At 52.5% G+C, this 26,092-nt stretch overlaps 9 protein-coding genes across 9 annotated transcripts; 5 read left to right on the top strand and 4 right to left on the bottom strand.

Annotated features, from left to right (window-relative positions):
* Positions 1 to 51: 51 nt before the first annotated feature.
* SNOG_11889 (hypothetical protein) lies at positions 52 to 2,472 on the bottom strand (the record flags this gene model as incomplete). Its single annotated transcript, XM_001802073.1, has 3 exons — positions 52 to 206; positions 413 to 728; positions 1,165 to 2,472. The coding sequence occupies 3 exons, from the start codon at positions 2,470 to 2,472 to the stop codon at positions 52 to 54; spliced, it is 1,779 nt and encodes a 592-aa protein (XP_001802125.1).
* A 1,692-nt stretch (positions 2,473 to 4,164) lies between these two features.
* Positions 4,165 to 4,509, top strand: SNOG_11887 (hypothetical protein; the record flags this gene model as incomplete). Its single annotated transcript, XM_001802072.1, has 2 exons — positions 4,165 to 4,327; positions 4,382 to 4,509. The coding sequence occupies 2 exons, from the start codon at positions 4,165 to 4,167 to the stop codon at positions 4,507 to 4,509; spliced, it is 291 nt and encodes a 96-aa protein (XP_001802124.1).
* Positions 4,510 to 6,191: 1,682 nt separating this feature from the next.
* On the top strand, positions 6,192 to 7,219 carry SNOG_11886 (hypothetical protein). The gene has a single exon (XM_001802071.1). The coding sequence runs from the start codon at positions 6,359 to 6,361 to the stop codon at positions 6,788 to 6,790; it is 432 nt and encodes a 143-aa protein (XP_001802123.1). The 5' UTR covers positions 6,192 to 6,358; the 3' UTR covers positions 6,791 to 7,219.
* A 693-nt stretch (positions 7,220 to 7,912) lies between these two features.
* On the bottom strand, positions 7,913 to 8,827 carry SNOG_11885 (hypothetical protein; the record flags this gene model as incomplete). The annotated part of the gene is made up of 2 exons (XM_001802070.1): positions 7,913 to 8,226; positions 8,284 to 8,827. 2 exons carry the CDS (start codon positions 8,825 to 8,827, stop codon positions 7,913 to 7,915), a joined length of 858 nt encoding a protein of 285 aa, XP_001802122.1.
* A 1,782-nt stretch (positions 8,828 to 10,609) lies between these two features.
* SNOG_11884 (hypothetical protein) lies at positions 10,610 to 12,313 on the top strand (the record flags this gene model as incomplete). Its single annotated transcript, XM_001802069.1, has 2 exons — positions 10,610 to 10,944; positions 10,995 to 12,313. The coding sequence occupies 2 exons, from the start codon at positions 10,610 to 10,612 to the stop codon at positions 12,241 to 12,243; spliced, it is 1,584 nt and encodes a 527-aa protein (XP_001802121.1). The 3' UTR covers positions 12,244 to 12,313.
* Positions 12,314 to 12,742: 429 nt separating this feature from the next.
* Positions 12,743 to 13,713, top strand: SNOG_11883 (hypothetical protein; the record flags this gene model as incomplete). Its single annotated transcript, XM_001802068.1, has 3 exons — positions 12,743 to 12,770; positions 13,154 to 13,293; positions 13,417 to 13,713. 3 exons carry the CDS (start codon positions 12,743 to 12,745, stop codon positions 13,585 to 13,587), a joined length of 339 nt encoding a protein of 112 aa, XP_001802120.1. The 3' UTR covers positions 13,588 to 13,713.
* Positions 13,714 to 14,320: 607 nt separating this feature from the next.
* On the bottom strand, positions 14,321 to 16,768 carry SNOG_11882 (hypothetical protein; the record flags this gene model as incomplete). Its single annotated transcript, XM_001802067.1, has 2 exons — positions 14,321 to 16,606; positions 16,652 to 16,768. 2 exons carry the CDS (start codon positions 16,766 to 16,768, stop codon positions 14,321 to 14,323), a joined length of 2,403 nt encoding a protein of 800 aa, XP_001802119.1.
* A 1,186-nt stretch (positions 16,769 to 17,954) lies between these two features.
* On the bottom strand, positions 17,955 to 20,973 carry SNOG_11881 (hypothetical protein; the record flags this gene model as incomplete). Its single annotated transcript, XM_001802066.1, has 4 exons — positions 17,955 to 20,066; positions 20,117 to 20,486; positions 20,665 to 20,750; positions 20,917 to 20,973. 4 exons carry the CDS (start codon positions 20,971 to 20,973, stop codon positions 17,955 to 17,957), a joined length of 2,625 nt encoding a protein of 874 aa, XP_001802118.1.
* A 2,645-nt stretch (positions 20,974 to 23,618) lies between these two features.
* On the top strand, positions 23,619 to 25,799 carry SNOG_11880 (hypothetical protein; the record flags this gene model as incomplete). The annotated part of the gene is made up of 2 exons (XM_001802065.1): positions 23,619 to 23,744; positions 23,871 to 25,799. 2 exons carry the CDS (start codon positions 23,619 to 23,621, stop codon positions 25,797 to 25,799), a joined length of 2,055 nt encoding a protein of 684 aa, XP_001802117.1.
* Positions 25,800 to 26,092: the final 293 nt, after the last annotated feature.

The following is a 26,092-nucleotide window of genomic DNA, read 5'->3' as shown; positions in this document are numbered from 1 at the left end:
ATCTTGGGGTGTACACAGCGATTAGTTTGACAATGGCGCCTACAAGTTCTCTTATTTCCGGCCCTCGACCATGATGATGTGATATCCATGCTCTGTCTTGACCTCGCCAATCTTTGGATTGCTTGTGGTGCTAGGTTCGAGTTCATATGCGACTTTCTCAAAATCTGCGTGGAGAGTGTTGCGTGGTTTCCAGCCCAGACTACCAGCTGCGTAAGAGAAGCATCGGTTAGCCTACGGCAAACAATAAACGGCAATGTAGAAAAGGAAAACATGCAGCTCTAAGATATGAAGTGTGAATTTGTAAGTGCATGGACGAGTGCGAAACGTCCACAAAACAGACCTCCCACAGTCGAATATCCAACGCTCAACACTATGCGATAATGAACCAAACATATGTAATTAATCAACATACCTTGTTTCCGCTTATCCTCACTCAGCTCACTCGCAACCACATCAAACTTCTCTCCATCCCTGAGCCTCCTAAGCGCGTCCTCCTTTTTACTATGCTTCTCGCACAAAATATGGCGGACGTTGATGGATGTCGCGGGCTTGAGTTTGCTAGACGACGCGCCGGCTGTCGTGTCTTTGGATTTCTTCGGCGCCATGGTTGGGAAATGGGCGCCCTTGCTGTTTGGTACGAAATGGGATGGTGAGAGGACGACGGTGGTGACGTATGTCGCTGAGGGGTAGCTTAGTGGGGGCGGTGTGGCGCTGTTCAGCGCCTTCTGCTGCATCCCTCCCCGATAACTTCAGACTGCACCCTCTCTCCCTCCACCTCAGCGTTCAGCTCCATGCTCAGCGCCTTGATCGGGTCCGTCGCCAACGGGCTATTCCCAGGGTTTTGGATCGCCCCTTTTCACAGGCCGGATTGAGTGCGAGGTCTGATGAGAAGATGAAGAGTACGGGGTTTGATTGTATATCGTTAGCATTGCTAATGTTGAGATGGAGGTGCAATGTGGGGCGGACTTGAAGCGTAAGTTAGCGCTGTCCAAACATCATCGTCACATTATTGGTGTGCCTCAAACAGCGATACTGCCGTTTCGGAATGTTCTATACACGCGCGGTTGCGAAATTTAGTTCAAATGTAGTTTACACGCGCGGTTACAGTTTCGCAATTCGATGAGTGTTGAAGATAATCAGAAAATGTTGCTTATTTTACCACACGACCAAATCCTGCGTCTCAGATTCATCGAACATCCGAAATACCGAACGGTTGCGCTCTGCTTGCTGTTCTACAATCGCTACTACCTCCTCTCGAGTCTTGTGTTTTAACATGTCCTGTCTATATTCACGCTTGGCTCGAGCAAAGACCGTCTTGTCTGGTTCATACTCGGCGATCGCTGCAATTCCGACGCGTACCCAGCCGTCTGCACGCCTTGCTAAGAGCAGATATGATCGTACCTCCTGCGTGATGTGGATGTCTGCGTAGACGTTGTGTAGATGCACTTTCTGTTCTCCGGTACATGTGGTGAGTTGCGCGAACAAGATGTCGATGGCAACGGCGGTGTCGAGATTTAAGTACCCAGTTTCCAGAGTGAATTGATGATGCGAATATGAACGTGGTAATTCTTGGAGTTCTAGAGCATCAGCTAGGCATATCATGCCAGCTGAGTCTAGATGGGCGGGTAGAGCTTTTGTTGTGAGAGTCAAACGAGCAGTTTCTAGCTCGCCGGTAGGATCCGCTCCAGATGGTTTGCACACGATATCTCTGACGTTTGCCAGTTCCTTGGTGACAGGCAGGAACCTCGTTTTTGAAGTGAAAGAGGCTGAAGCCCAAGACCATGAGGGTGCTCTCCAAGGTTGCACTTGAATTTCCGTCTTTTCTGCCTTGTCATCCTCTTCCTCGGTCTGTTCTTCTTGTATATTCTCGTCATCTTCAGGAACCTCCTGGAAGTACCAAAGCAAGTTTGACACAATCCTTCCCTTCCACATCCCTGCAACATATTCATCGCCAATCTTCTCAGCAAACACTTTGGCAATGCCAGAAAGCGCTGGAAATACATCGCTAATCTTTGTCAAAGAAAGAGATGTGAAATCGCTGACAATCTTGTACCACAGATCCAGTGGAGTAGGATGTCCACTGTTCGGTCCAACAACAACGTATTCGTCGTCGTGAATGCGTACCCGGTCCACAATGCCGTTTTCCAAATCATCGCTACCGCACTCACAAGCCACTTCTTGGTTACATTCCCAAATGAGTTCTTCGCCGGCAAAATGTAGCACTCGAGGAGACAAAAGCCGCTCCTGGTATACCCACCCACGTTTCAGCAATGGAAGAGACCCTAAGTCATGGTCAAACTTCCTCCTTGCGAAGATCTCACGCTGAACCCCGTCTTCATACTGAACGACAGCAACTGGCGCACTAGGACGATGAACCCTCGGCCCGTCATGCTGTGTATACATCCCGCCATCTGCATCCTTTGCCGAAGTAGCTGCCAGCGTAAGGTACGAATTTTGATACACGTTCGCCATATTTGCAGACTGTTCATGCCAATCCTTCTTATCAGGTTCGTCTTGGATAATACACAGTGAATCAATCCATAGGAACGGTATGTCGAGTTTACGTGTGACTGCTATGGCGTCCTGGAATGTCTGGGGGAGGTCGTTCCAGGGAATTGAAGTGCGGAAGGCGTACAAAGTTGCGGGAGTAGTTCGCAAGACTGTCTTGAACGGATCGTTCGGTTTCGGTGGTTTGCCCCAGCAATGGGATAAGCAAGCATATCGAGTTCCCCGATCATGGAGGGTTGTTTCGTGGAGTCTGACGGTATTGTTGCGTACGTCTAGTAGCCTTCTCGGTAAATTTGGCGTTACTTTCTTTATGCAGTCATGTTCGGTGTTACAGTTGTTGATCCACCCTTTTGCTGTTTCCAAGCTTTCACTTGAAGCAGTATCGCAGGATAAAACACGCTCGACATCTGATCTGCAACCAATCTTGTCACCGTAAAAGTTACTCATGATATGATCTTTGCCAGTACGCTGTGTGTTGCTAGCCATTACAATGCGATGACCTTGGACGCGGAAAGGCGAGAATATGTAGTTGTGCGAGCATAGAATCTGCGCAGAGGCTGGCAGATCCGGGAGTATCTCACTACTGGCGGCAATGCGGAGTATACATCCTGGACAACCCTGCGAAGCAGATCTCTGCGCATCACCTAGGGTATGTTCGATTAATGCTTTGAGCGGACACTCAAATACCGCGTCTACGTTGTAACCAACGTTCTGATGTAGAGTTACCAGGGGTACTTCTGCTTCTTCCTCTTCCTCTTGTTCTTCCTCATTCTCCTCCTCCGCCTCGCCGTCCGATCCGTTCACCGATGATGCAGGCGTATCGTACACACCCACATCACTGGATTCCGTTGTCCGAGTTCTCGATAGACTATCCAGATCCATGGCTGGTTTTCTGTAATTATCCTCTTCGCGTGATACTCCGTTGCTTATACGAAAAGATCCGGCATCAGATGCGCTGGCACAGATCCTTTTGGTGGCTGTAGCCTAACCTGCCCAGAACGTTCCGTCTTAGGGCAATCCGACCAGTCATAGATCTCGCGGCGTAGCAGTGTGCATATCTGTAAGTCATTTACTATGGGGCAAGGAAACAGTGGCATCCCGTGGCCTGTAGCTGTGCACAGCCTCACATGTTTCGAATCCTACGGCGAGGCACGGTATATACCTTCAAATGATTGGAAGGCTATTGGTTGTGGGGAGATGGTGTCGCGCGGCTGACACGTTTGGCCCGTGGGCGGCGCTTAAGCTGCAACCGGATTTCGCTCAGGGTGACTCCTGATATGAATTTCCCATGCAACGGCTTTCCGGGCACAACATTGCTTTGACCCTACAACTTCACAGAATCTGTGTACTTTCTTGATGTGGAATGAGATGGGGATGAGTGACTTATGTCTGCCGTGGAATGGGTGTGTGGCGTGGGGTAACAGAGTCAGGTGGGGGCGATGCGGCGCGGTCCAGCGCCTTCCGCTACAGGATCCGCCTAATAAATCCTCTTTATGAAGAACGATTAATTGTACGTGTGATTTAAGCGAACAGTGTACAGGGTTGATTAAATGAAGATCAAAAGAGGTTTTTCGATGAATAACGGTCCTCCTCTGTCAAGGAGACAGCTGATATCCAGTGCAAAGAAAACAAAATCTAACTTCCACCAAGACCACTATGGCTGCCGCGAAGAGCCTCTCTATGATCTCCGACCCATCCTCTCTGAGCTGGAAAGCAAGTCGGAGTCACTCTCAGCTTGAAACCAATCAAAGAACGGATGGCCTCGTTGCGATCGCGCTAACCAAGACCCTGCACACGACACGGCGAGCAATGGCTTCCAGTATGACAGGGTCCAGGAGATCGCCTGGAGCCGACATAATTGTAATGTGCCGAGATTTGGGCAAGGTCGGTGTGAAGCGAATCGCAAACGGTAGGCGCAAGGACTATCTGGAGACGTTGACGGGGGACGCTTCCGCCTCTGTGAAAGGACCGCGGGAACTAGCTTCAGGTTCTGCGGTGTAACCCGAGCTGCTGCTCCGGATATTAGGCGTTCGAGGTGTTGAGTCGGTTGAACACCTGACGTGGAGTGGTCTTCAACAATGGTATACGATTAGGGTCGGCTACTGTTCGAGAGTGGTCTTGCTGGAATAAAAGGGCTCTGAGGGGGTTCGATTAGCTGTAGCGCTGGACATAATTCGAATTCACGACTCTCCGTGTTACAGGTATTGACTTGGTGTAACGTGGGGTTGACTTGATGTTCAGAGAGTGTGGTGTCGAGCGCTATGGGGCACCGCCCTGATCAAAAGAGATACTCAACTTTCTGAAATACATGCCGAGTCCTGTGTCTTGCGAGACTACAAGTCAGAGCCTGTCGATCAGGGAAGATTGAGAAGGTTCCATGTCGGGCGGCTGGTTGTGTGTAACGTCCTATATGGTACGAAGTAATGGCGTGGTGACACGAGACTGCGATCTGAGTAAAGAAACGACAGGTTTTCTGGACGACATTATGAAAGCGAGACTCTCCTTACAGTACTCTTGCGGCATAGAGAGCGCCCAGTCTTGTTACCTTCGCGAAGTGCCTTTATCCCGTGAATCTATATCTGTAATTTCGTTAAAGCTGCAAAAACAACGTTGAGATACACTACGTTGATGTTTTCGAGGCATGGGAGAGTCCGATAGAGGGAGTCAATAGTGGGACAACCAGATTTGGATTAAAAGCGCGGAAGTGTTAGCCTGCATTTGCCGTCCTGCATGTGTTATTTGGGCGCTTCGAGACGAGTGTGTATCCTCTCGGTTAAGCAGCAAGCATGCTGCTGCATGATCCTACGTAGGAACAAGGATAAGTGAGTAAGTCTCGATATTAGAAAAGACGTTGAATATACTCATAATATTGTTGTATCAAGGCGGGATGGTCTGGCGGGAAAGAAGGAACATGTTGCGCATTGCCCATGAGTTTGACGACTGCCTTCTCTCCCCCACTCGAAATGTGATTGTATCACCAACTCCTATCTGAATTATTCTGATTTCTCGATGTAAGAAGCGTTCGGATCTGTGTGATACATCTTGTCTCAAGGAAACTGAACATGGCACGGGTGTGGCGTCGTATATGACAATTTGCGCACTAGTTCCAAGAATGAGTAGTACTCAGATGCGTACTTCCAGGCGATACGCTCGATTTCGAGACCCCGAGCCAAGAGATGCAAGAGAACTGACCTTATCCAATTGGCACGCGATCCTGGAGGAGATCTGAAGATGAACAAGTTCCTTGTTCACATCGCCGCGCATCCATCCCACCACTTCGCGAAGCCACCACATCACCTTCGCCCAATCATTCTATCCTAGCAAGCATCAAACGTCCCGTCCGCAGCGTTGAATGGTCGACGCAACGGCGCACATCCCAGACGCGTGGTCTGGCAGGTTTCCACGCGGGACGATCAAGTGGTTCCAGCCCTATGACGTATGCGCACATCCCTGTCAAAACACGGTTGACAACGTCGCACCTGTACAACTGCGGCACAGAATCCTGTAAAAGTTGGAGGCTGTGATTGAAGATGAGATCACTAGCTGCGTATGATGCAAGATCAGGGGTTTGGTGGGGATATATATGGCTCGGCTGCCTGATTTGGGGCACTCCACATGCAACAAATCTCATCACATACTATCACAACTCTTGGGGTTCCTGGAAGTACATCAGCAAAGCTTCGGAAACTTGAGTGATTTGATACCAAAGACGCAAAAATGGCAAACAACAACGAATCGAAGACCTACAAGCAACAGGCTGGAGAATACTACAACAAGCAATATGAGAGCTGGATGCCCTGGATCGAGGACAAGTACCTGAGCTGGTTCACCAAGGACAACAAGGCTTCATATGCCACGAAACGTACGTCATCCCTTTACCCTGTTCTTTGCCCCACAAGTCACACTTCGTCCTCATACTACCTCGTCGAAGTCTGAGCTAACACCTTATCCAGAGAACCTTGACAAATCCAAAGTCACTGGTATCGAGCAAGTCGACAACCTCCAAGACGGCGTCAACGGCCTCGTATCAGGTCAAGTAGGCAAAGGCGGTCTTGCCCAACCTCTCGGCGATGCAATCTCGAAAGAAGGCATCAACCGCGCCGAACGCGGCGGCAAAGACGAGAACGGGAAGCCTATCGAGAGCCAGGGACCGCTTGGTGGATATGGACAGAGCGCTGCTGACGGCGTGAAGAGTGGTGCGGGCAGTGTTGCAGGTGGTGCAAAGAGTGCCGGCGGGTACCTAGGAGGGATGATGGGCGGAAAGGGTGGAGATAAGAAATAGGTTAAGGAAATGCTGGAAGATCAAAGAGGAGGAAAGATTAATACCATGATACCTTTGGCGGCATAGATTGTTTAATGACGGCTTACGAACTAGTATTGGGCGTTCGAATTGTTGTTTATTGACCTAGTCAATCATAACTTTGTGTTCCGTGTCAAGGACGTTGACTGCCTGTGATTACTGATCAAGCTTGATGCTGCCCAAAATCGCTGCGCAGGCTCATGATATTTGGTGTTTGACTGCCGGTTCCATCTGAGCGAACACAACCTTGGACTTCACAACCTTGAACTTGTCGCATCCATGGGCTTGGAAATGATACCATGCTCTGAAATTAGACAGCGAGGAGGGAAAGTCCCGTTCTTTGATACAGGGTGTTGCGTTGCGGCAGAAACATTGTGGGGTTTCGTGGTTTCAACGAGGAGTAGCGCGAGAATTGAGTCGCCGAAAAGGAAGCGTCGTGTTGTTGACGGCAACTTGCTTCAAATGGCGCAAATCGTGACGACTCTCATATCAAGTGCTGTTGTCGCTCGTTGTTTTGGCATTGCTATGCTCAAAACTCTATCGATGCCAGCAGCAGCGGTATGCACAGTCTGGGTATGTCCGGGGAATGCTTGCGATAGATCGCAGAACATGTTGAGCGAAAGTTTGGCTAGGATGTAGACAGAAAACGGTCGACGGGTGTTCCGCACCTGAACCAACAGCGTAATTCCTAGACTGCCGAAAGTCCACGTTTATCGCCTGCTTGGTTCCGGTCTGATGGTACCGGCCTTATTATTCTCAACGAATCCCGAGACGCCAACAACTCGGAGTGTCTCCGATAGATCGCGAACCACAGGCGCACGTCCTTCAGCCTTTCACAGGATACCTCGGGAATTCTTATCACGGATGCAGGCTCTAACGGGTCCCTTGGACGCCGAAGGGAAAGCAACAACGACGATCTTGTTGGTTTGAAACGAAGCACGGACAGAACCTGCCCAGGTAGGTAGGTGTGTGATTAATCGCGCGGCGCGACACGCGGGAACACGTGGGGAAGCAGGCACCAAGACCAGGGCAATGTGTAAATGGAAGTAGTCATTGATTCGTCTCTGTGTTTCTTTTGCTATAGTACAGTTCGTGTCGTTCTCATTAGGTGTGAGGCAGTTGAGTAACAAGCTCGACGTCTGAGCTCGATCGCTCCGTGCGAAAGATGTTGACATCGGTGGATTTTTTGATCGCGCCAAGTGGCAGCGAGTTCTGGCGTTGTCGACTGCCATCATGATGGCGCAAGTATGAGCCTTTGTTGCTGCTGCTGCCGTATTTCTCCTTGCTCGCATATGTGCTCGACTCTCGAAATTGTCGGAACATCTTGTGGAAGAGGGCGTGCATGGCTGGCATACAGGCTACGATAATGAAGAGATTCGCCTCGGTGGCGCACCAGTATAGACCAGATGTGTTGTCATCTATAATAAAGGTGTCAGCGTCATGTTCATCTTTCATAGCAACAGATTGGTACTTACATGTTGGGTTCGTAGAGTCTCCGAACTGAACAAAAGACCAGAGACGTAAACAGCTGACAATGGTAATGACGAAACCGACAGAAAACATGGACATGATCTGAAGCTTCTTCTTTGGCGACATGTTGAGTTTCGCCAGCATGGGTAGTGGCATACTCAAAATAGCCAGATCCAGGAAGATTTCGACAGCTCCTCGGACGAAGCCGAACAGTTTGACATCGACACCACAGAAGCCTGCCATCTCCCCTCTCCATCCATCCCAGAAGAATTTGATGGGTGTGCACTGAAAGATCATGGAGACCACATTGCAAATGCCGAATGCAGTGACGACACCAACGAAGCCCCAGACTATCATGCGCAATTTGTGGTCTACCATGATGCGCAGGTAGAAGGCAAGGATGGATAGCTGGCAGAGACATTCAGACCACATGTACATGAAGTACGCGACATAGAGCCCTTTCAGACTCTCAGTGATATTGTCGGCTGGAATACCCCACATGTCGCGGCCGAACCCAAGCTTTGCAGCGACGACAACTGGGACATTCATTCCGATAGCCACAAACTAGAAGACAAGTCAGATCAGAAGAACGATAGCGCAAGTGAGTTACGCACCCCTGAAAGTCCGATCAACAAATCGTCCCATCCGAGCTGTGCTTGCGCAGAGATCGCGCGGTCAGACAGACGGAGTATTACCATCAACAAGGCTAAGCTGCCAAAAGATGCTGTAACCCCCATCAATGTGGCACTCTGATCGCGTGTTGGAACACCACATGCAGCATAGGTCTCGTTTGTTGCTTGTAGCATTTGGACCACTGTACAGTTTGCTGCATTGCATGCCGCTGCAGTGTTCATGAAATTTGTGTCAGCACAAAGGCAACCGAAGTCGCTTGGTGAGCACCGCGACATCGATACAGTTGCGAGAACGCATTTTGACTGAATGATATGTCAGTGTAGTACGGTGGGATGGTCTACGACAACTTACGGCGCATGTCGGCAATTTTGCAAGGAATTCTTGCTGAGCAAAAACGCCCTGTGTCAGAGCCCCGACGGATATGAGGATGCTGGATAGCTTCATGTCGAATCTTGATATAGTGGAGCAATGGTCAACTTCGACGGTCTCTGAAGCACTGGGGTCATCCAACGTGTCCGCGGCATTGAGGAACTCTTAAGTCTAAGATAGCACGATGGGTCAAAATCGGATGCCAGGGGCCTGAAACCACCATGTTGCTCTTTACTGCTCCATCAGCACACGCACGCACATATCCACACCTGAACAAGGGTATCATTCATCGTCGAGCGTACCCGAGCCAAAGTGGGTTACGGCCCACCAACAAAGGAACAGAAAAGCAAAGCGCACAAGCGTAAAATACGTTTTGGGCTCGACATCGATTCAGAACCTGGTGCAAGTTGGACGATCTTCTCCAGCAATCTCACAGCGAACGGGAAAGGCGTTACGAGGAGAACCACACGATGGGGCCGCTGCCCGCCGTGTCCCAACACTAGTCTCGTTTTCAAAGTATCAAGGACGTTTCTGCTCATCGAACCAACACTTTGAGTATGCAGCTACAAGCCTCACTGTCGTTAAGAAGAAGCAATGACTACTATCAACGCCAAATTTTCGCTTGCAGCAGATACTGCAGAGCCTCTTATTCGCCTCATCCCAACGCTGTGGTCAGTGGAAAGTTTTCCGATGAAGAACATTACTGAATCCTTCGATGCCCAGCTTGATGGTATCCACCAATGAAGTTACTAGCGAAGCAAAGGCTCGGTCCGAATCCTCAGGCACCCCATGTACGCCCAATGCGTTATATTCCACGTTTGGTAATTTGTGGCTGATCGAGACAAGTGTGCCACCAAAATCCTGCCGATGCGTAAGAACGTTGTAGTTTCGTGGTAGAACAGCAACACACACGCTGACTTGTATGGATGATGGACTTTTCTTGACCATGTCCAATAGTTGTGCTTACACAGTAAGTTCAGAGGATTTCACATGCCTGATGCCATCGTAGAGACACTAGGGGTGTGGGCCCTGGCCCCTAAACTTACTCGCTTCCGCGTATCCGCCTGTCGCCCACGCGCGATGCTACGATGGTCCCTGGACCCACCACGTTCAACATCGCCTAACGAAGCTGTTATGCCGCTCCCTACCCCTCCGTGGAGCGGCAGGAGCCTTTCGTGCATGTGCTGATGAGCAAGCAAGCCCCGTAAAATTTTTGAAAGTGATAGACCGTGCCTTTATTCATTTTCATGCAAGTAGCTCCTCCATCACGTCCACGGGTCCTTCACAATCCACACTTTCTGATTCGGTCCTTTCAGTTCCAAGGCAAAGATGCTGGACACACCCACTGTGTTGATACTCCTGCTCGGCGTGTCTGTTGCTTACCTGATTCAGCACTTGGCTCGCTCGAATAGGACAGGTCGCCCACTGCCTCCAGGTCCCAAAGGATTACCACTTCTCGGCAATGTCAATGACCTACCAAAACCTGGTATGCTCGAATGCCACCACTGGCTAGAGCATAAGGAACTCTATGGAGAGATCAGTTCCATAACAGTTCTTGGTCAGACTTTCATCATCATCAATGATGCTCAGCTTGCGCTGGAGCTCCTCAGGGATAGGCCACAAGCCCATGCTGCTCGCCCACACATGGTGTTCAGCAGTGACATGTATGACTTCCTAGCAAAGTTTAAATTACATCATGCTGACCTTAGTGCAGGATTGGGTGGAACAATACCCTTGCTATGAGCCAGTACACGGATGTTTTCAAGAAGCATCGATCAAATATCGCAAAGGTTGCTGGTAGCACCACCTCCCTCAACGTATTCAACCGCGTTCAGGAAGAGGAGTCTGTCCATTTCCTTCTCAATGTCCTCGAGTCTCCCGAGAAGTTGTTTGACCACATCAAGAAGGAAGCTGGCGCCGTCATCTTGAAGATCACCTATGGCTACACTGCCGAGCCCAAGGGTAAAGACATTCTCGTCGACATGGCTGGCCAGACCATGCACGAATTCTCCGAGTCTACCATTCCTGGAAAATGGCCTGTAGACGTCATGCCCTTCTTGCGATACCTCCCGGAGTGGATGCCTGGTACAGCTTTCAAGAAGACTGCTCGTGATATGGCTGCTCAATTGCAGGAGACCACCGAACGACCATACGCTTTCGTCAAGCAGCAGATGCGTGAAAAGAAGCACAAGACATCCTTCCTATCTCAAGCACTTGAGGAACTCGGCTCTGATCCCGACATGGAGCGTATCCACAAATGGTCTGCCTCGTCAATGTACCTCGGTGGCGCCGACACCACCGTATCAGCTCTGATGACCTTCTTCCTCGCCATGACTCTCTTCCCCGACGTCCAGAAGAAAGCTCAAGAGGAGCTCGACAGTGTCCTCGGCAGCGATCTAGCCGCCAGTGGCGATCGTGACAAGCTACCATATCTCTGGGCGGTTGTTCTGGAGACACACCGATGGCATCCGGTCGCGCCTATGGGACTTCCTCACGCCGCCACCAAGGAAGACATGATCCGCGGCTACAGAATCCCCAAGGGCGCATTGCTGCTACCGAACAACTGGTGGTTCACCCACGACCCTGCCGTATACCCCGACCCCATGGAATTCCGCCCCGAACGATTCATCGAAACACCTACACATAAGGCCGAGCCTGACCCACGCACCTGGACGTTCGGATACGGACGTCGTGTGTGCCCTGGACGCTACGTTGCCGACAACGCGCTGTTCCTTACCATTGCACAGTCATTGGCCGTCTTCAAGATCGAGCCATTGGTTGAGAACGGCAAGGTGGTGATGCCCGAGGTCAAGTTTGAGCCTGGAGTTGTAAGCCATCCCGTTCCGTACAGGACGAGCATCACGCCGAGGAGCGAGGAGCACAAGCAGCGTATTGTGGAGGCAGAGAAGGAATACCCTTGGGAAGAGAGCGATGCGAAAGCTTTGAAGAGTTTGAAATGGTAGACTTGCGAAAGCATGCCGGTTATCCATAGATGAAACTATAGCTCCTTCAACGAAGCATTTTGTGTATGAGAGAGCATCCACTTTATGGGTCATCAAGGTCTTCGCATTTCCATCAAGTGTGGAACACTCATGATAGCATCTTACTTTATGATCTAGTGATCATTGATTGACTCACCTTGAATCATTTGCACTAGACTCGACATGCGATTTCGCGAAGTGATGGGCTTGACTTTGCTGGTGCTAACATTTCCTGTCAAGAAAATTATCAATCCCGTCTTTACCAGCATCATAGAAAGATAGGGATACCGGAATCCAAGTCCTCTCGGCGAGCATATGAAAGCTTTCGATCATGAAAATGAGAATGTACAGCCATCAAATTCACAATGAGCGGAGGTTTCCGCGCTAACCCCCACTACAGCCTAGCTCCATATCTTGGCACAACCTCACTGCGACGAAGCTCCAGCATTGGACCGCGAAACCGCACATCTACGTCACAACCATGGCTTCAGGATACGGACTCGCTGGTGGTACGTATTCACCTACTTTTCCCAAGATACACAGGTGGTTTGGGAGCGGTGGCGGCGCGGAGACAACGGCAATGGCATGACGAACATCGAACCCGGAACGAATGCGACACGGCGACCTACGACGAGAGCGAGGATGCGGGAGCATGAGCATGAGGATGCGGACCGATCGAATATATCTGGAGATCTATGGCGCGATCGAGCGTCTGGTGGCAGCAAGACCAACGAACTACACCCGCGAAAGCCGAAACTCATTCACCACGAACAAGCATCACCACCACGACACTCTCCAGCTCATCCGCAACACGAAACCACCCTTGCTCCGACCTGCCATATCTCCACCACCACCCATCAACCCTTCCACACATACTAACCCGCCACCCCAGGCCCATCCCGCTGCTTCCCCTTCTGGCAAGAAGTCCTCGCCTGCTACGTGACCAACACCTCGGCCGAAGACAACAGCGGCGCCGCAAAATGCCAGCCCGTCCTCGAGGACTACTACGAGTGCCTGCATCATAAGAAAGAGGTGCGTTAGCTTATCCTGCCCATCCCACTTCCCTCCTTCACACAACACATCCCCTGACCCTGACCCTCCACGAACTGTGCTTCTGCTACGGTGTAGACTTGAGCAGCTGACGCCCGATTCTAGGCCGCACGTACCCTCGCCCTGCAAGCCGCGTACCGCAAAGCCGAAGCCAACATCAAGCGCGACGACGCGCCGAGCGCGGGGGAGATAAGGCGTCTGGGCGTGTTGGATGCGCCGCTCGAGGAGAAGAATTTGAAGCCGAGCAAGTGGTTTCCGCACAAGGAGATTAACTAGACTGGAAGTGAATTGGTTTGGGGAGATGGGAATGAAAGTTCTCTGAGTATTTTATATGCCTGTTTGATCCAAGGTGATGTGTGTTTTGCATGTGTCATGGTATCAATTGATCCTCATCCACGAAATCACACCATCATAAACCGAAACATTCATCATGCAATTCATTCGACTCGAATCCGATACCCATACATAACCCCCTGCCCACACCTCTCCCTCCCACCCGCGCAAAACCATACTGAGAAAGTCGTTGATATCGTCGTCATGCTGATGCCCACCAATATAACATGAAAACGCCATAGTAGAGTATTGAAAAGGAAAAAGACGCAGCCCCCCATCGTACTGATACACGAAAAAGAAAACTCCATGTTCCACCTTGCAGTACCCAAAAAAATAGATGCACGAAGCAACCTGTAATGCAAAACAAGACTTGTGCTATTGCCTCTCACGCGAACTCGGATCAAGGCATCTCCGACAACTTCTCTCTCCCCAGGAAATGTCTGAGTAACATGTTGCGCAAGTCATTCGGCGGCGAACCACCCACACACTCGTTCACGTTCCGCGACTTGGATTCCTAAATATTCGCTGGGACGCTGGTACGAGACGGCGGGGGCGTGGCGGCATTAGATATGCCAAGGCCATGGGCTTGGGCGATGGAGCGGTGAAAAGATCCTATCTTCTGGAAGCCCCTGGAAAGATGTTAGATATTTCAAGCTCAAGTTTTGGTAGTTTACACTTACTTTGACAAATCGTAGCTCTCCTCCTCGCCCTCGGCTTCTTCTTCGAAAGACGTTAGGCTGGCGCCGCGGACCATACCTCCATTGCCGGTGGGGCCGAAACTGTTGATATTCGAGTTGGAGCGCGAACGCTGGGGTCCGATGTCACGGCGGCTGACAGGACGGGATACAGTGCGGCTAGGACTTTCGGGGCCGGCATCTTCGTCATCCTCGGCTTTGTTGTCACCGGCCTCGTCGTCTTCGTCCTCATCCTCGGGATCGACATCATCATTGTTCAGAATGGGCGGCGAACTCGGCTGTGGAGGGTCGTCGTTCTCATCCTTCTCATCCGGACGCTGAAGCTTGATAGGACTGAGCTCCGGGTAGCCCTTGGCAGGGGTGCTCGGAAGATCCACAAACTTCCAGAAAGGCGCCGGACTTGAGAAGTGCATGTACTGGCTGGGTACTTGAGCAGTACTGGGAGGCGCAAGTCGCGGGGCGTGGCGTGTTACAAGCGGAGTCACCAAAGCATGGTTCATCCGACTGTTCTCATTGTGGCTGTTTGTGTTTGGATCAGAATAGAGCGCAGGCGGTGAGTTGGCGGCTTCGCCCTTTAGTCCGGACACACTGGGCTTAACAGGATCTACCACCGGTGAAGACTCAAGTTGTCGGCGTTGATCGTCAGTTTTGATGTAGGTAGGTTCACGTGCCCCATCATGGCCATATGCGTGACGCTTTGCGGGTGTGACGAAGCTGTGGTTGTCTTGAAAATTTGGCGAACGCTTCAGGCTTCCATAGGGACGTGGACCGCGGTCAGGCGTGTACGACTCCGTTGCCATTGGAACAGAAGACAAAGGTGGTGTGGCAGATCGCGGTGGAGATTTGACACGGCTCTGCTGTCGATAGTCGTGATCAAGTGCGCCAACAAGACGCTCTGTTGCCTGAGCAGTAGCATCGCGATGACCAATGGCTGGCGAGCTGGGTCCGGAGCCGTCCAGGCGGCTACCTATTGCGATCCCACCTCCTTTCCTAGGGTTGAGCATTTGCTTCTTAATGAACTCATCGCGTTCGGAATCGGCAATCTTCCACTTCATGCCCTTGCCTGGCTCGTCCGTTCGTCGAGCGACCTTCTCGAATGACTTGTTGAGAGACAAGTTGTGTCGAATTGAGTTTTGCCATCCAGCATTCGTATGGCGGAAGTAGGCGTATCGGATCTTGATCCAGTCGTAGATGTTGGACAGTGTAAGCATCTCCTCTTCGCTGCTAAGGATAGCCTGGCCAATGAGTTGTGCATAGCTGTGAGGTGGCTTGATGTCCTTGGAAGAATCATTGCCGTAGTCAATATCGTCATGGTTTTCATAGAGCAGGCCGCGCGAAAAGACAGCAGGCGAGCCTTTGCTGCGAGGATCACGCTCGGCGCGGAACGTTAGTGGTGTGCCAGGAGGAAGCCGTCCAGGTGTAGAAGTCATCTGATTGTAGAAGGCCTGTGAAGATTGCTGTTTGTTGCGCGGATGTGACGAAGGCGGGAACGGGTCATAGTGCTCGCGCTTCGGAGTCGGTCCACTGGGATGTGCGTGCTGGTGCGCTTTGGGCGGTGGCTTTCCGTCATTATCAGATTCCACAGCGTCCTCGTTGTTAACCTGGCGCCATAGCATGGGGTGGAACTCGTCCTCTTGGTTGGCCAGCAGGAAAAGCATTTGCGTGCCCATGATGCCAATGCAGATACCCGAGTGAAGCGGCTCGATCTGCCCTTTGGTCAAGTGGCGGTCGTCCAGCTTGAGACCGTTGCGGCTGTTGACGGCAATGTACCATGTCTGGTCCTGGAGGTTGAAGCTGATTTCGGCGTGTACTCGAGAGATCTGTCGCTCCGGGCCAAGGTCGATATGTACGCCCCATTGCGAAATAGCAGCCTCGCTCATAGGAAGACCCGCTACATCGGGCTGGGAGCTGGGCGGATGCGGGCGGACAGCGGCGTCTGCGCGTCCAATGAGGACTCTGGTATCCTGGACGAAGAAGCACCAGTCGCGCGCAGCGATCTTAGCAAAGGCGGCGATGTTCTGGCCCTCATTGCGGCGCGCCTGCAGCTCGTTGGCATAGTCGACGACGGCGTTGGGCGTGTAGTGGCGAGGCGTGCGGAGGGATGCGATGACGAGATTCTGGCGCTCTACGGGGTCGGTCGGGTTGTCTGCATCGCCCCCGTTGGGCAGGGTCGTGTTGGAGTCGTTGCTCGCGACAGACTCGGCTATACGTGCGCGCGGGGGCTCGGCGGCCGCAGCGACCTCCTGGGCGCCATTCAACTGTGCAGTCTGTGAGTTCCCTGGCCGGCGAGCATGGCGGTGCGTGCTACTTACCCGTCTGCGCTTCCGCGAGGGCGTGGCTATTGAGTCGGGGGTGTCGGCATCGGACTGCTGCTGGGGGTCGGGCACATCTCTGCGGTGGCGCAGACTGCGTCTGCTGGAAGGCGGCATGAGCGCTGTGGTATTTGTGTGCTATCACAGAGAGCCGAGGTCAGCGAGTGTGTTGTGATGTGTCGGGGGTGATGCAGCGTTTGTGGTGCGGAACCATGGGGCGACGTTAAGGTTTGAGCCATGCGGTCCTTCCACGGTTCGGTCGCGATGCCTCGAGGAATGGGGAGCAGCTTACTGTCCAGATCGGTCACAGGTGCCCTTTGAGCCCGGCGCTGTGCACTCAGGGATGGTTCCGGGCAGCGGCAGGGGAATGTCGAGCTGTAGCAAGCGGCGCCGGCGAGAAGAGGGGACGGACACGACACCCGTTGAGCGGCGCGTTGGTGTAAACAGAGAACACTGTCAAAGTGTGGGCTGCCTAGACGCGTGACGGAATCGATATGAGGGGTGAATGATAACGTGTAGTTCGTCTATCCGATATCGATAGCAGCAGCGGGTCAAATCATCAGAGCCGCAGACGTCGATGGGTGTGGAAAGTTGTGGGTGCACGGATCCAATCCAACCGCCCCGTCTTAGGCGCGTCGCAAGAGGCCCGAAGCGCGATAGCAAACTCCAGCCTCATTACCACGGCAAGTCTGCTGGCATCTTCAGCCTGTTACTCAGCATACAGCCACCTCCAGATCCATCTAGGCAATGACACGCTCAAGTCGCGTTGGCTGCACCAAGCCGCAAACAAAGCACCATGGATGACGCTATTGCATCGTTCATGCACGCAGCGATCGGCCAACGTACATGGACGCGAACCAAATCTCGCTCTGCAGAACGAGTCGACTCTCTTCTCGGGGCACTTTAAGCCTATCTCCTGTCGCACACAATTTTGCATATTTTCGCTGTCATTTGTGCCGCGAATTCTCCACCTCCTCACTTCCAAGGCTGTTTGTTGGTAAGCGCGCATGTGACCCGCAAACACGCGCGTTGTTGATTCGGCTACGTCATCTATTCCGCACGTGACACACGTACATTCTTCTGTGTAGATATCCTGCAAGGCGCGAATTAGCGTTCATTGGATCATCGTTGGATTCTAGGCAATTTGCTCTTCACGCAATCGAGAGGCGAGGCAGTTTCATGTCATTAAAGATTGATCATTATCTTGCTATGTAGCGTGTATCCAACTCGCGGTCTAGACGTGTTATCCAACATTGCTCATATTCAACGACAATTCTCTTTGGTCCAACAACAATGCTACCATCTACTGGAAGTCGCTGGTGTCAAGAGTCGCCGTGAGCGGCAGCTTCCTCGAGGATGCACCGACGTATACCGTCTTGGGTGCTGAGGTGATGACCCAGTTCTGGCTGGCGACATCCCAGTTGGACACATCACGGCGAGTGATGTCAGCGTGGAAAGTGGCCGTCTTGCCGGGCTGAATAGAGAGACGGTCAAAGCCACGTAGGACGATCTTGGGGTCGTCTGGGTTACCCAGGCTGACGTACAGCTGCACGACCTCGTCACCAGGCAGGGTACCATTGTTGGTGATGGTAGCCTCAACGCTGAACAGAACGTCCCAAAGCTGAGGGTTACCTCCAGGCGCACCACCGGCTGGAATGCGGGCTTGTGGGGTGCCATCGGTTGCACCCGCGGGCCAAGTGTAGTTTAGACCGTATTCGGGATCCTGGGAGGCCGTCTTCAGATCAGTAGAGTTCAAGTAGGGGTAGATGAACGTGTTCACGTAGGTGAAGTCGCTTGGCCATTGGTACTGCGAAGCATCGGTGCTGAAATTGCCTAGGGTCGGGGCAGCCTTGCTCTGGCCAGTGGTTGGAGTGTATGCGCCAGCGTTGGCCTTCTTCACTGTGAGGTTCGAGTACGAGAACTTGGTGTATGACAGACCGAAGCCAAACTCGTAGATGGGAGTGACGTTCTGTTTGTCAAAGGCACGGTAGTCGATGAAGACGCCCTCCTCGAAGTTGTCTTGTGGGCTGCTGCTGTTGTTGGTGGGCTCGTAGATGAGGTCCGGTCCGTACTCGGCTGCGTCGCTGCCAATGGTGAAGGGCAGCTTGCCACCGGGGTTGTGGCGACCGTAAAGGATGTCAGCAATAGCGTTACCAGACTCTTGGCCAGGCAGACCAGCCCAAAGGATAGCGGTGACGTTTTCGCTGTCGTAAAAGGAGTTGACGAGGACAGGTCCAACTGAGTGAATAACCACGATAGTGTTGTTGCAGACCGAGGACACGTTCTTGATCAAGGTGTCGCCATCCTGCCAGAGGGTCAGGTTGTTGCGGTCACCAGCATTGCCGTCGACAGTGATGTAGCCCTCTCCAGAATCGGCATTGACGAAGACGATGGCTACGCTAGCCTGCTTAGCCAAGGTCTGGATCTGAGTGTACGCCCAGTTGTCGGTTACAGAGGTGACAACGCCTCCGTTCTGGCCGACAGTAGCTTTGATGGACTCCAATGGGGTCACGAGGTAAGGGTAGTCAGATGTTCCTGAACCCCAGCCCATGGCCAAGGTGCCGTTGTTACCGCCGTGGTCGGGGAAGCCGTTAGGTCCCAGCTGGCCCTCGCCAGCATCGTCACCAAAGACGGCAGTCCACTTCTCACTACCCGTAAGAGGCAGGGCGCCCTCGTTCTTCAAGAGCACGGTGGACATGGCAGCGGTGCGGCGAATGCTGCGGAAGTGGTCGGCACGGACATCGACGTGCTGGTTGATCTGACTGTAACCTGCCTTGCCATAGAAATGATCGAAACCGTAGGTATCGCGCGACCAGCTGTCGAAGTTGACAGGAGTGCGGGCCTTGTCGCGGCCGACATAGTAGAAGGCAGCCATGATACGCGTGACAGCATCGTCGAGACGCCACTGGGGCACGGTTCCGTTCAAGATAGAAGTTGTAAAGTTGGTACCCCAGAAAGTTTTGCCAGAGTTGAAGTCAGTATCACCAGGCATGGTCATATCGAGTCCAGCAAAGGTGGACGCAACACCAGAGTGCTGGGCATCCCAATCCGACATGATAAAACCCTGGAAGCCAAGCTCGCCCTTGAGAATGTAGTTCTGCAAGTACGAGTTCTGGCAAGCCTGCGAGTTGTTGACCTTGTTGTAGCTGCACATGATAGAACCAGTGCCGGCGCGGACAGCGTCGGCGAAAGGCCAGAGGTAGAGCTCGTGCAAAGTCTTGTCGTCGAGGTTGGAGCTGAGAGCATCAACAAAGCCCTGGTCCTCGAAGTTGCCGGGCTGGCGGAAATGCTCCTGCTCGTTCATGATGTAGTGCTTTGTGCAGGCAATAACACCAGCATCCTGAATACCGCGGACCGATTCGGCGACGGCAATTCCGGACAGGTAGGGGTCGGGAGAGAAACCTTCCCAGTTACGCTGCATCGATGTTAGCCTAACGATTTAACTTTTGTGGGGGTTTTACTGACTCCGCCCTTGGGGTTGCGGCCAAGAGGACCGACGACAGGGCCAAGCTGGACGTCTACACCCTTGTCACGGTGCTCTGAGCCCATCTGGTATCCTCGAAGGTACCACTCGCCACGGTCCCATGCTGCGGCGATGGTGCCACCAGATGGGAAGGCAGAGACGTAGTCGGCGAAGCGAACGCCCAGAGGAGCATCTTGGTTACAGATGCCTGTGAAGTTCAATCGTGGCACGCCTCCAGTGTTGCCGACGCAGTGGTCGCTCTGCCATCCTGTGCCGGTTGTGAGGTTCACCTTCTCGAGAAGAGTGAGTTGGCTAACAAAAGCCTGCGCCTTCTGGTACGCCGCTTCCCAGTCACCGAGACCTTCGATCCATCTGGCCGATGTTAGCTCTACTGTAAAGAGGACAAGTCGAGTTGATGTTGCTGGGGACGGTTGTGGGGACGTCTGTTTGACATGCGCAGGCGAGTGTGGGGTCTCCGCATTTGCAGAAGCGTACCACTCCAGCCTCTCCCAAACCAAAGCTGTCAAATCTCAAATCGGAGTTTACTTACGGGCTGGGGTAAAACGGCGGACTAACCGCGTTGTCCAAAGGACTCGACGAGTTGGCCGCGGGAGTCGATGTGTTGCTGGTAGGATACTGTTTACGGTCAGCTCAGGCTACACAAACAAAGCATGCACGTGGGATTATACAGCGCGTAAGAATGGAAACAGCGCGACGACAAAGTTCGCCAGCTCCGGTAACATGTCTGCAGCTTTGATACGCGCTTCGTGGCGACTCGACGTGGAATAGAAATGTTACTGACCTGTTGCGCAAGAACCTGCGTCGCGAAGAATGCGACCAGGGATGAAGCTAGCGCCATGGTTACCAAACGTGACTGCCGGGGAGACGTAGCAGGTAGACAGCACGCAGCAATATGCTATTACTGGATTAAAATGTGGCTGCCAGAGTAAACCAGTTGAGTAAACCAGTTGACCGCGTACACGAGCCAAACTTCTCAGCAAAGGGCGCGCGACAACTTTATCCTCCGTTGGCAGCCCGCCGCCCGAGGCAGCGTCGGTCGTAGCTTCCCCAGCACTCCGCCTAGCGCCCCAGGATTCTCAGCACTGGCCCCTGCTGATCGTCTCCACAGAGTCCACAGTCGACCCAGCGACCTCACAAACCAGCCGCTGAAGTTGGTACCACTGAACGCTATTCCGGAGGCTACGGCTGCGTTTCCGTCACCCAGTCCACCTGTCCAAGTCTTCCACAGCGGAAGCACAGCTCGAAGCAGCATCCCTCACCGACGCGTGTTCTGTGCAGTACGTCAGGGAGGCCCACTGCATCCCGTCGACTCGAGCAAGGTACATGATCCGCCTCTCAACACTCGGGCGCGAACTTGTACATCGTCATCTTGCTGCGCCAACCTGCAGGGGTCGTGGATTCAAGCTCTCAGCATCAGCCCTTTCCGCAGCCCACCGAAATCTTGTGGCTTGCCAAATACGACTCCAGTCCGTGGCAAATGCGGGGGAGGTTGCACCTTAGCTCTTACTGCGCGTCTTTCATTGTGACCAAGCGAGAACCAATTCTGACAGCATTTGAGGCTCTACATGGAGATTGCACTATTGTCAATTCAGGGCATGTTCGGTATACCGACATAACAAAGTACATATCGTACTAGGGGTTGCGCGCCAGTCCGTGGAGCTGGCCCTGCCGAAATGCCAATTTTGGACTCCACCCCTCCCTTCTGCAGCACGTCTTTGTTCGTGCCTAGCATGCTGCCTGCAGGCTGACGGTCCATACTTTCTGATTAGTGGAAGGCATGTCACGACCTGGCTTGCTGTTCGGTGCGACCACCCTGCTCAACGTTGGCTAAATGTCGGCAGAACATTTAGGGACTTGCGCGCGTCTGCTGCCCCAGCTTTAGGCCCGATCATCCACTCGTTCAACGGCCCGCCCTGAAAAATCGTGATCATCACAAGATGTTGGGTGCAGGTCCCGAGCCTGGCTGCTGCAGTAAACATTGAGTTCGTCAGCAGTCTCCAGCCCTGTACCGCGGGATCCCTCCTTTTGTTCTGTGCATGGAAGGTGGCACAGTTCCAGTCGTCACCAGTTCGTGAAGGCATCTACCGCAACCGGTGGAAGTTCTACCGCCTCGCTAGTCACCTTATAGTCAAAAAAATCCACGCCAAAGCCGTGGGTTTCCAGGTTGCCGGCCAAGTCGTCACATCGTAATGTGTGTTTGTCCCACCGATCACAAATCCCATTGGCGTGCACTGACTCGGGTACAAGCATAACATGTGCTGTCAGATACGAGTATGACCAAGGCTTCGGTTGCGATCAGTCATACAGAACAGAATGTGCAGCGAAGCGGCGTGTACAAATTGAACAGAGCTTGCGAATCACAATCGTGAACATGAAAGCACTGTCTTTAGCTCTGCGGGGCGTCTTGGCTAGGTAGTGGTAGTGGGCTATTGCCAATTCAGTCGCATCGTATGCCGATTCTAGTCGTAAGCTCAAATGCCGTTAATCGACACCTACAATCGTTAAATATGAACTGTTCATCGCCATTCCACGACGACTATTGCAACAATGCAGACCTCATGGTCTCGTCGGGCGTCAATCAATACTGACGATCAATTTGAGCGGTTCTTTGAGCTGTTGCTGACGTGGGAGTAAATGCAGTGACATGGTGGAACTCTGCCTCACATCGTGTTCGTGTTCGAGTGACGACCTATTATATGATTTTCATCATTCACGATCCACTTTGCTTCCAATACTTAGGATACTGTATGTTTTATACAACCATGGCTTCTCCGCAGCTACACATCAAAGTACTTTCTTCGCTACCGAGCTTCGTCTATGAGCGTTCCGTACCACGCTAATTCAAATGAGTAAGTCTCGCACGTGCCATATCGAGACCTCCATCTTCAGCATTATCACTGGCATCGTTCAGCTGCTCAGTTAAAACGGACTCACATCAGTCCATATTCTCTAAATTTTCTTTTTGATCGATACGTCTCCTGATCACCAGCGTGCTTCCCACCAGAGACGTCTCATAGACTCAGCCACATCGCCATCCTTACCGGAACGGTGGCGCAATCAGCGCATTGTTCGTATGAATGACTCCCTCAGCATGAAATCGTTTCGGTGCAGCCCTTTCTGATTTCGGTATGTCGTATACGGAGAGGAAGCCTAAGATTTGAAGGGAGAGTTTTGGTACAAACAGAATGACGCTGGTTCGCAGGTAGTGCATTTTACATGAGGTAAGACGAGTATGTGATGTTGTTTCCTCGCCCCAATAGTCGTGTCTGCTGAGATTGAGCATTTCTGGTTTGGTTTTGTGGGTATACCACTGTTTGCTGCAGGCTAGCCAATGGCTGAAGAGGGCGTAAGGCTGCAAGTAGGCAACACCGCCTCACTTGAGTCACATTCGAGTCAACTTGCGCACGCTATCCACATCTCGTGATTTCACTTAAAGCGCATTTCCTGCTGTAGTTACCGAAGTCACAAGTCATCTCATCTACCATGGGTGGAAGGTTCTCCAAGGCCGTGCGCTCGCACGTGAAGGATGAGCCCTCCGTCGCACCTACTACTTCAAATCATCACGACATCGATATAAACAAGCGCCAAGACCCCGCACAGCAGCTACCCGTTCGCAACTTAGCTGAGAGCCGCGCAACTTTTCGCAGCCTACTTTCACGCGACGACATCAACCTCGCGACTTGTACCCTACCATATATGGATTCGCGGCGGCGACGATATAGCGATCCACCACAGTCCATCTCGCACACTCACTTCTCCGATACGAGTACATCTGCGCTGCAACGTATGGCCTCATTTGAACAATACCTGGCCGAGCACCAGCTCATGAACATTGATTACAACGATGAAGCTGCGCCAGCATCACCAGCACCTTCGGGACCGGCCCCACCTCTCGCCGACCCAGTTCCCCAATGCTTGATTTGCTGTACAGATATACCCAAGGACGGCAACAAGGATAGCCTCAGGCCGTGCCGGAGCTGCAGTCATATCTACTGCGCTGATTGTGTCAAGAACATGTTCATCGACGCGTGCAAAGACTCGACACGCATGCCGCCGCGATGCTGTGTACCCATCAACCTTCAATATGCAAAGCCATACTTGACGAAAGAGGAGGTAGCACATTTCAGAGCGAAGTACGAGGAGTGGTGCACTGCGGATCCCATCTACTGCCCGATGCCGACATGCTCCGCCTTCATACCAGACAGACTATTGCCTGAGCATGTCAGAACCAACAAGAAGCGACGTGTGGACTCTGGAGTTGGTACTCCCACTCCTGAATCATTCGCATGCCCAACCTGCGAGGCAGGCATTTGTACCGGCTGTCGGCATCAGGCTCACCCAGACAGCATTTGCAATCTCAACGAATTTGGCTTAGATGCAGACACAGCCGAGCTTCTGAAAAAATGGGGCTACAAGAAATGCCCGAAGTGTGGACATGGAGTGAAGAGGATGTTTGGTTGTAATCACATGGAGTGCAGGTGCGGCGCACACTTTTGCTGGGTTTGTCTGGAGAACATTAACAATTGCGATGGAGGCTGCTATGATGATGAAGACGAGGATGAGGAGGAAGACGAGGACAGAAGCGAGCCTGATGAGGAAGTTCCACATCCAGTAAGCGCCGACGAAACCAGCACAGAATCCAGCATGGCAGATGTAGCAGTTCGACCGGGTCTGGAGTCGACTGAGGCTACAACTCTTCCACAACCGACTCGTCAACGCAACCTCGATGGCGGAGGATCTCGCTACTGGGCAGAAAGCTCCTTTAATTTCGGCGAAGAACCTCAAGACGATGGTCAAGAAGCAATCTGGTCATGTCACCACTCCTTCGAACCCTTCAAAGTCCCTTTTGCAAACGCAATCACCTCCCACACAACTGATCTGGAGTGCGTCAAGTGCTGGAGCATCATAAACCCAATGATCAGCGCACCAGTCACGTCGGCTACTCCCAAGAAAACAGGTCCTCCGGGCTTTACTGTAAGGGCCGCAAGGCACGGTGTACGACGAGGCGTTGACCGACCACACCTTCGCGGAAGAGGACGTGGGCGAGGGGCATACGCGCCTCCTCGCGGCCTCTTTAGAGCTGACGCTACTATCGGCACCGCACCTCACCTCAGAGCCGTTCTCCCACCAGCGTCTCCGAGTATCCCAGCTCGAGATGTCGTGCCCATGGAAGACGTACAATTCACCCAGCATACCGTAGATAGTACCTTCTCTCCCACCCGCACACAGCCACCACATCAGTCTTCCACCAATGCCATGCCTCGCCATACCAAAGCAGCCTTCACTTCTCCCAACCCACCCAGCGTCCTCAACCACCGCCCCTCCCCATCCGGCCTCGCCCACGAATGCGAGTACTGCTTCATCGTCGTCTGCGAGACATGCAAGGATGCAGACGTCGCCACGCGCGAAGCGGAATCCGCACGCAGACAGAAAGAATACGATGAGCGAGAGGCGAGGGAGGAGGAAGTGCGACGGGCAACTCTGCAGTCGGAAGACAGGGAGTCTGTGGGAGAACACGTCCCAACACCAGCGTCCACACTCCTCGACCTTCGTCCCGCGTATACCCAATCTGTGTCGGTGGCTCTAGAAGGAGATCAGAGTGCAGGTCGCAGCCTTCTGTTGACGGATTTGGGGCTCCCTGAGAACTCTGGAGTGGAAGTCTAATTGGGCAGATTTACTTTTCTCTGAGGAATGGGTATGGACTCCGCAGGGTTTCTCACGTTCACGCAGAATTATATGAGCTTCGGGCGTTACAGGGAGCAGCATAGTCAGAGCTATATCCCAACTTCAGGCATTTCCTTTCATGGAGTTTGATTTCATGGGTGATTGATTGCTCGCTTTTACAGTTCGTTGCACGGGGGGGATGTGTATAGCTAGGTGTGAGATGTGATCACATTCGAAAGTAAGATATGTATGCCATCTTTGTTGCACGAGTATATCTCGCGCTCAACTTCCGC

Source organism: Parastagonospora nodorum (assembly GCF_000146915.1).
Source record: "Parastagonospora nodorum SN15 chromosome Unknown scaffold_20, whole genome shotgun sequence".
In the NCBI taxonomy this organism is placed as follows: domain Eukaryota; kingdom Fungi; phylum Ascomycota; class Dothideomycetes; order Pleosporales; family Phaeosphaeriaceae; genus Parastagonospora; species Parastagonospora nodorum.
Note: the sequence above shows the minus strand (reverse complement) of the source record. Positions and strands in the feature narration are given on the sequence as shown.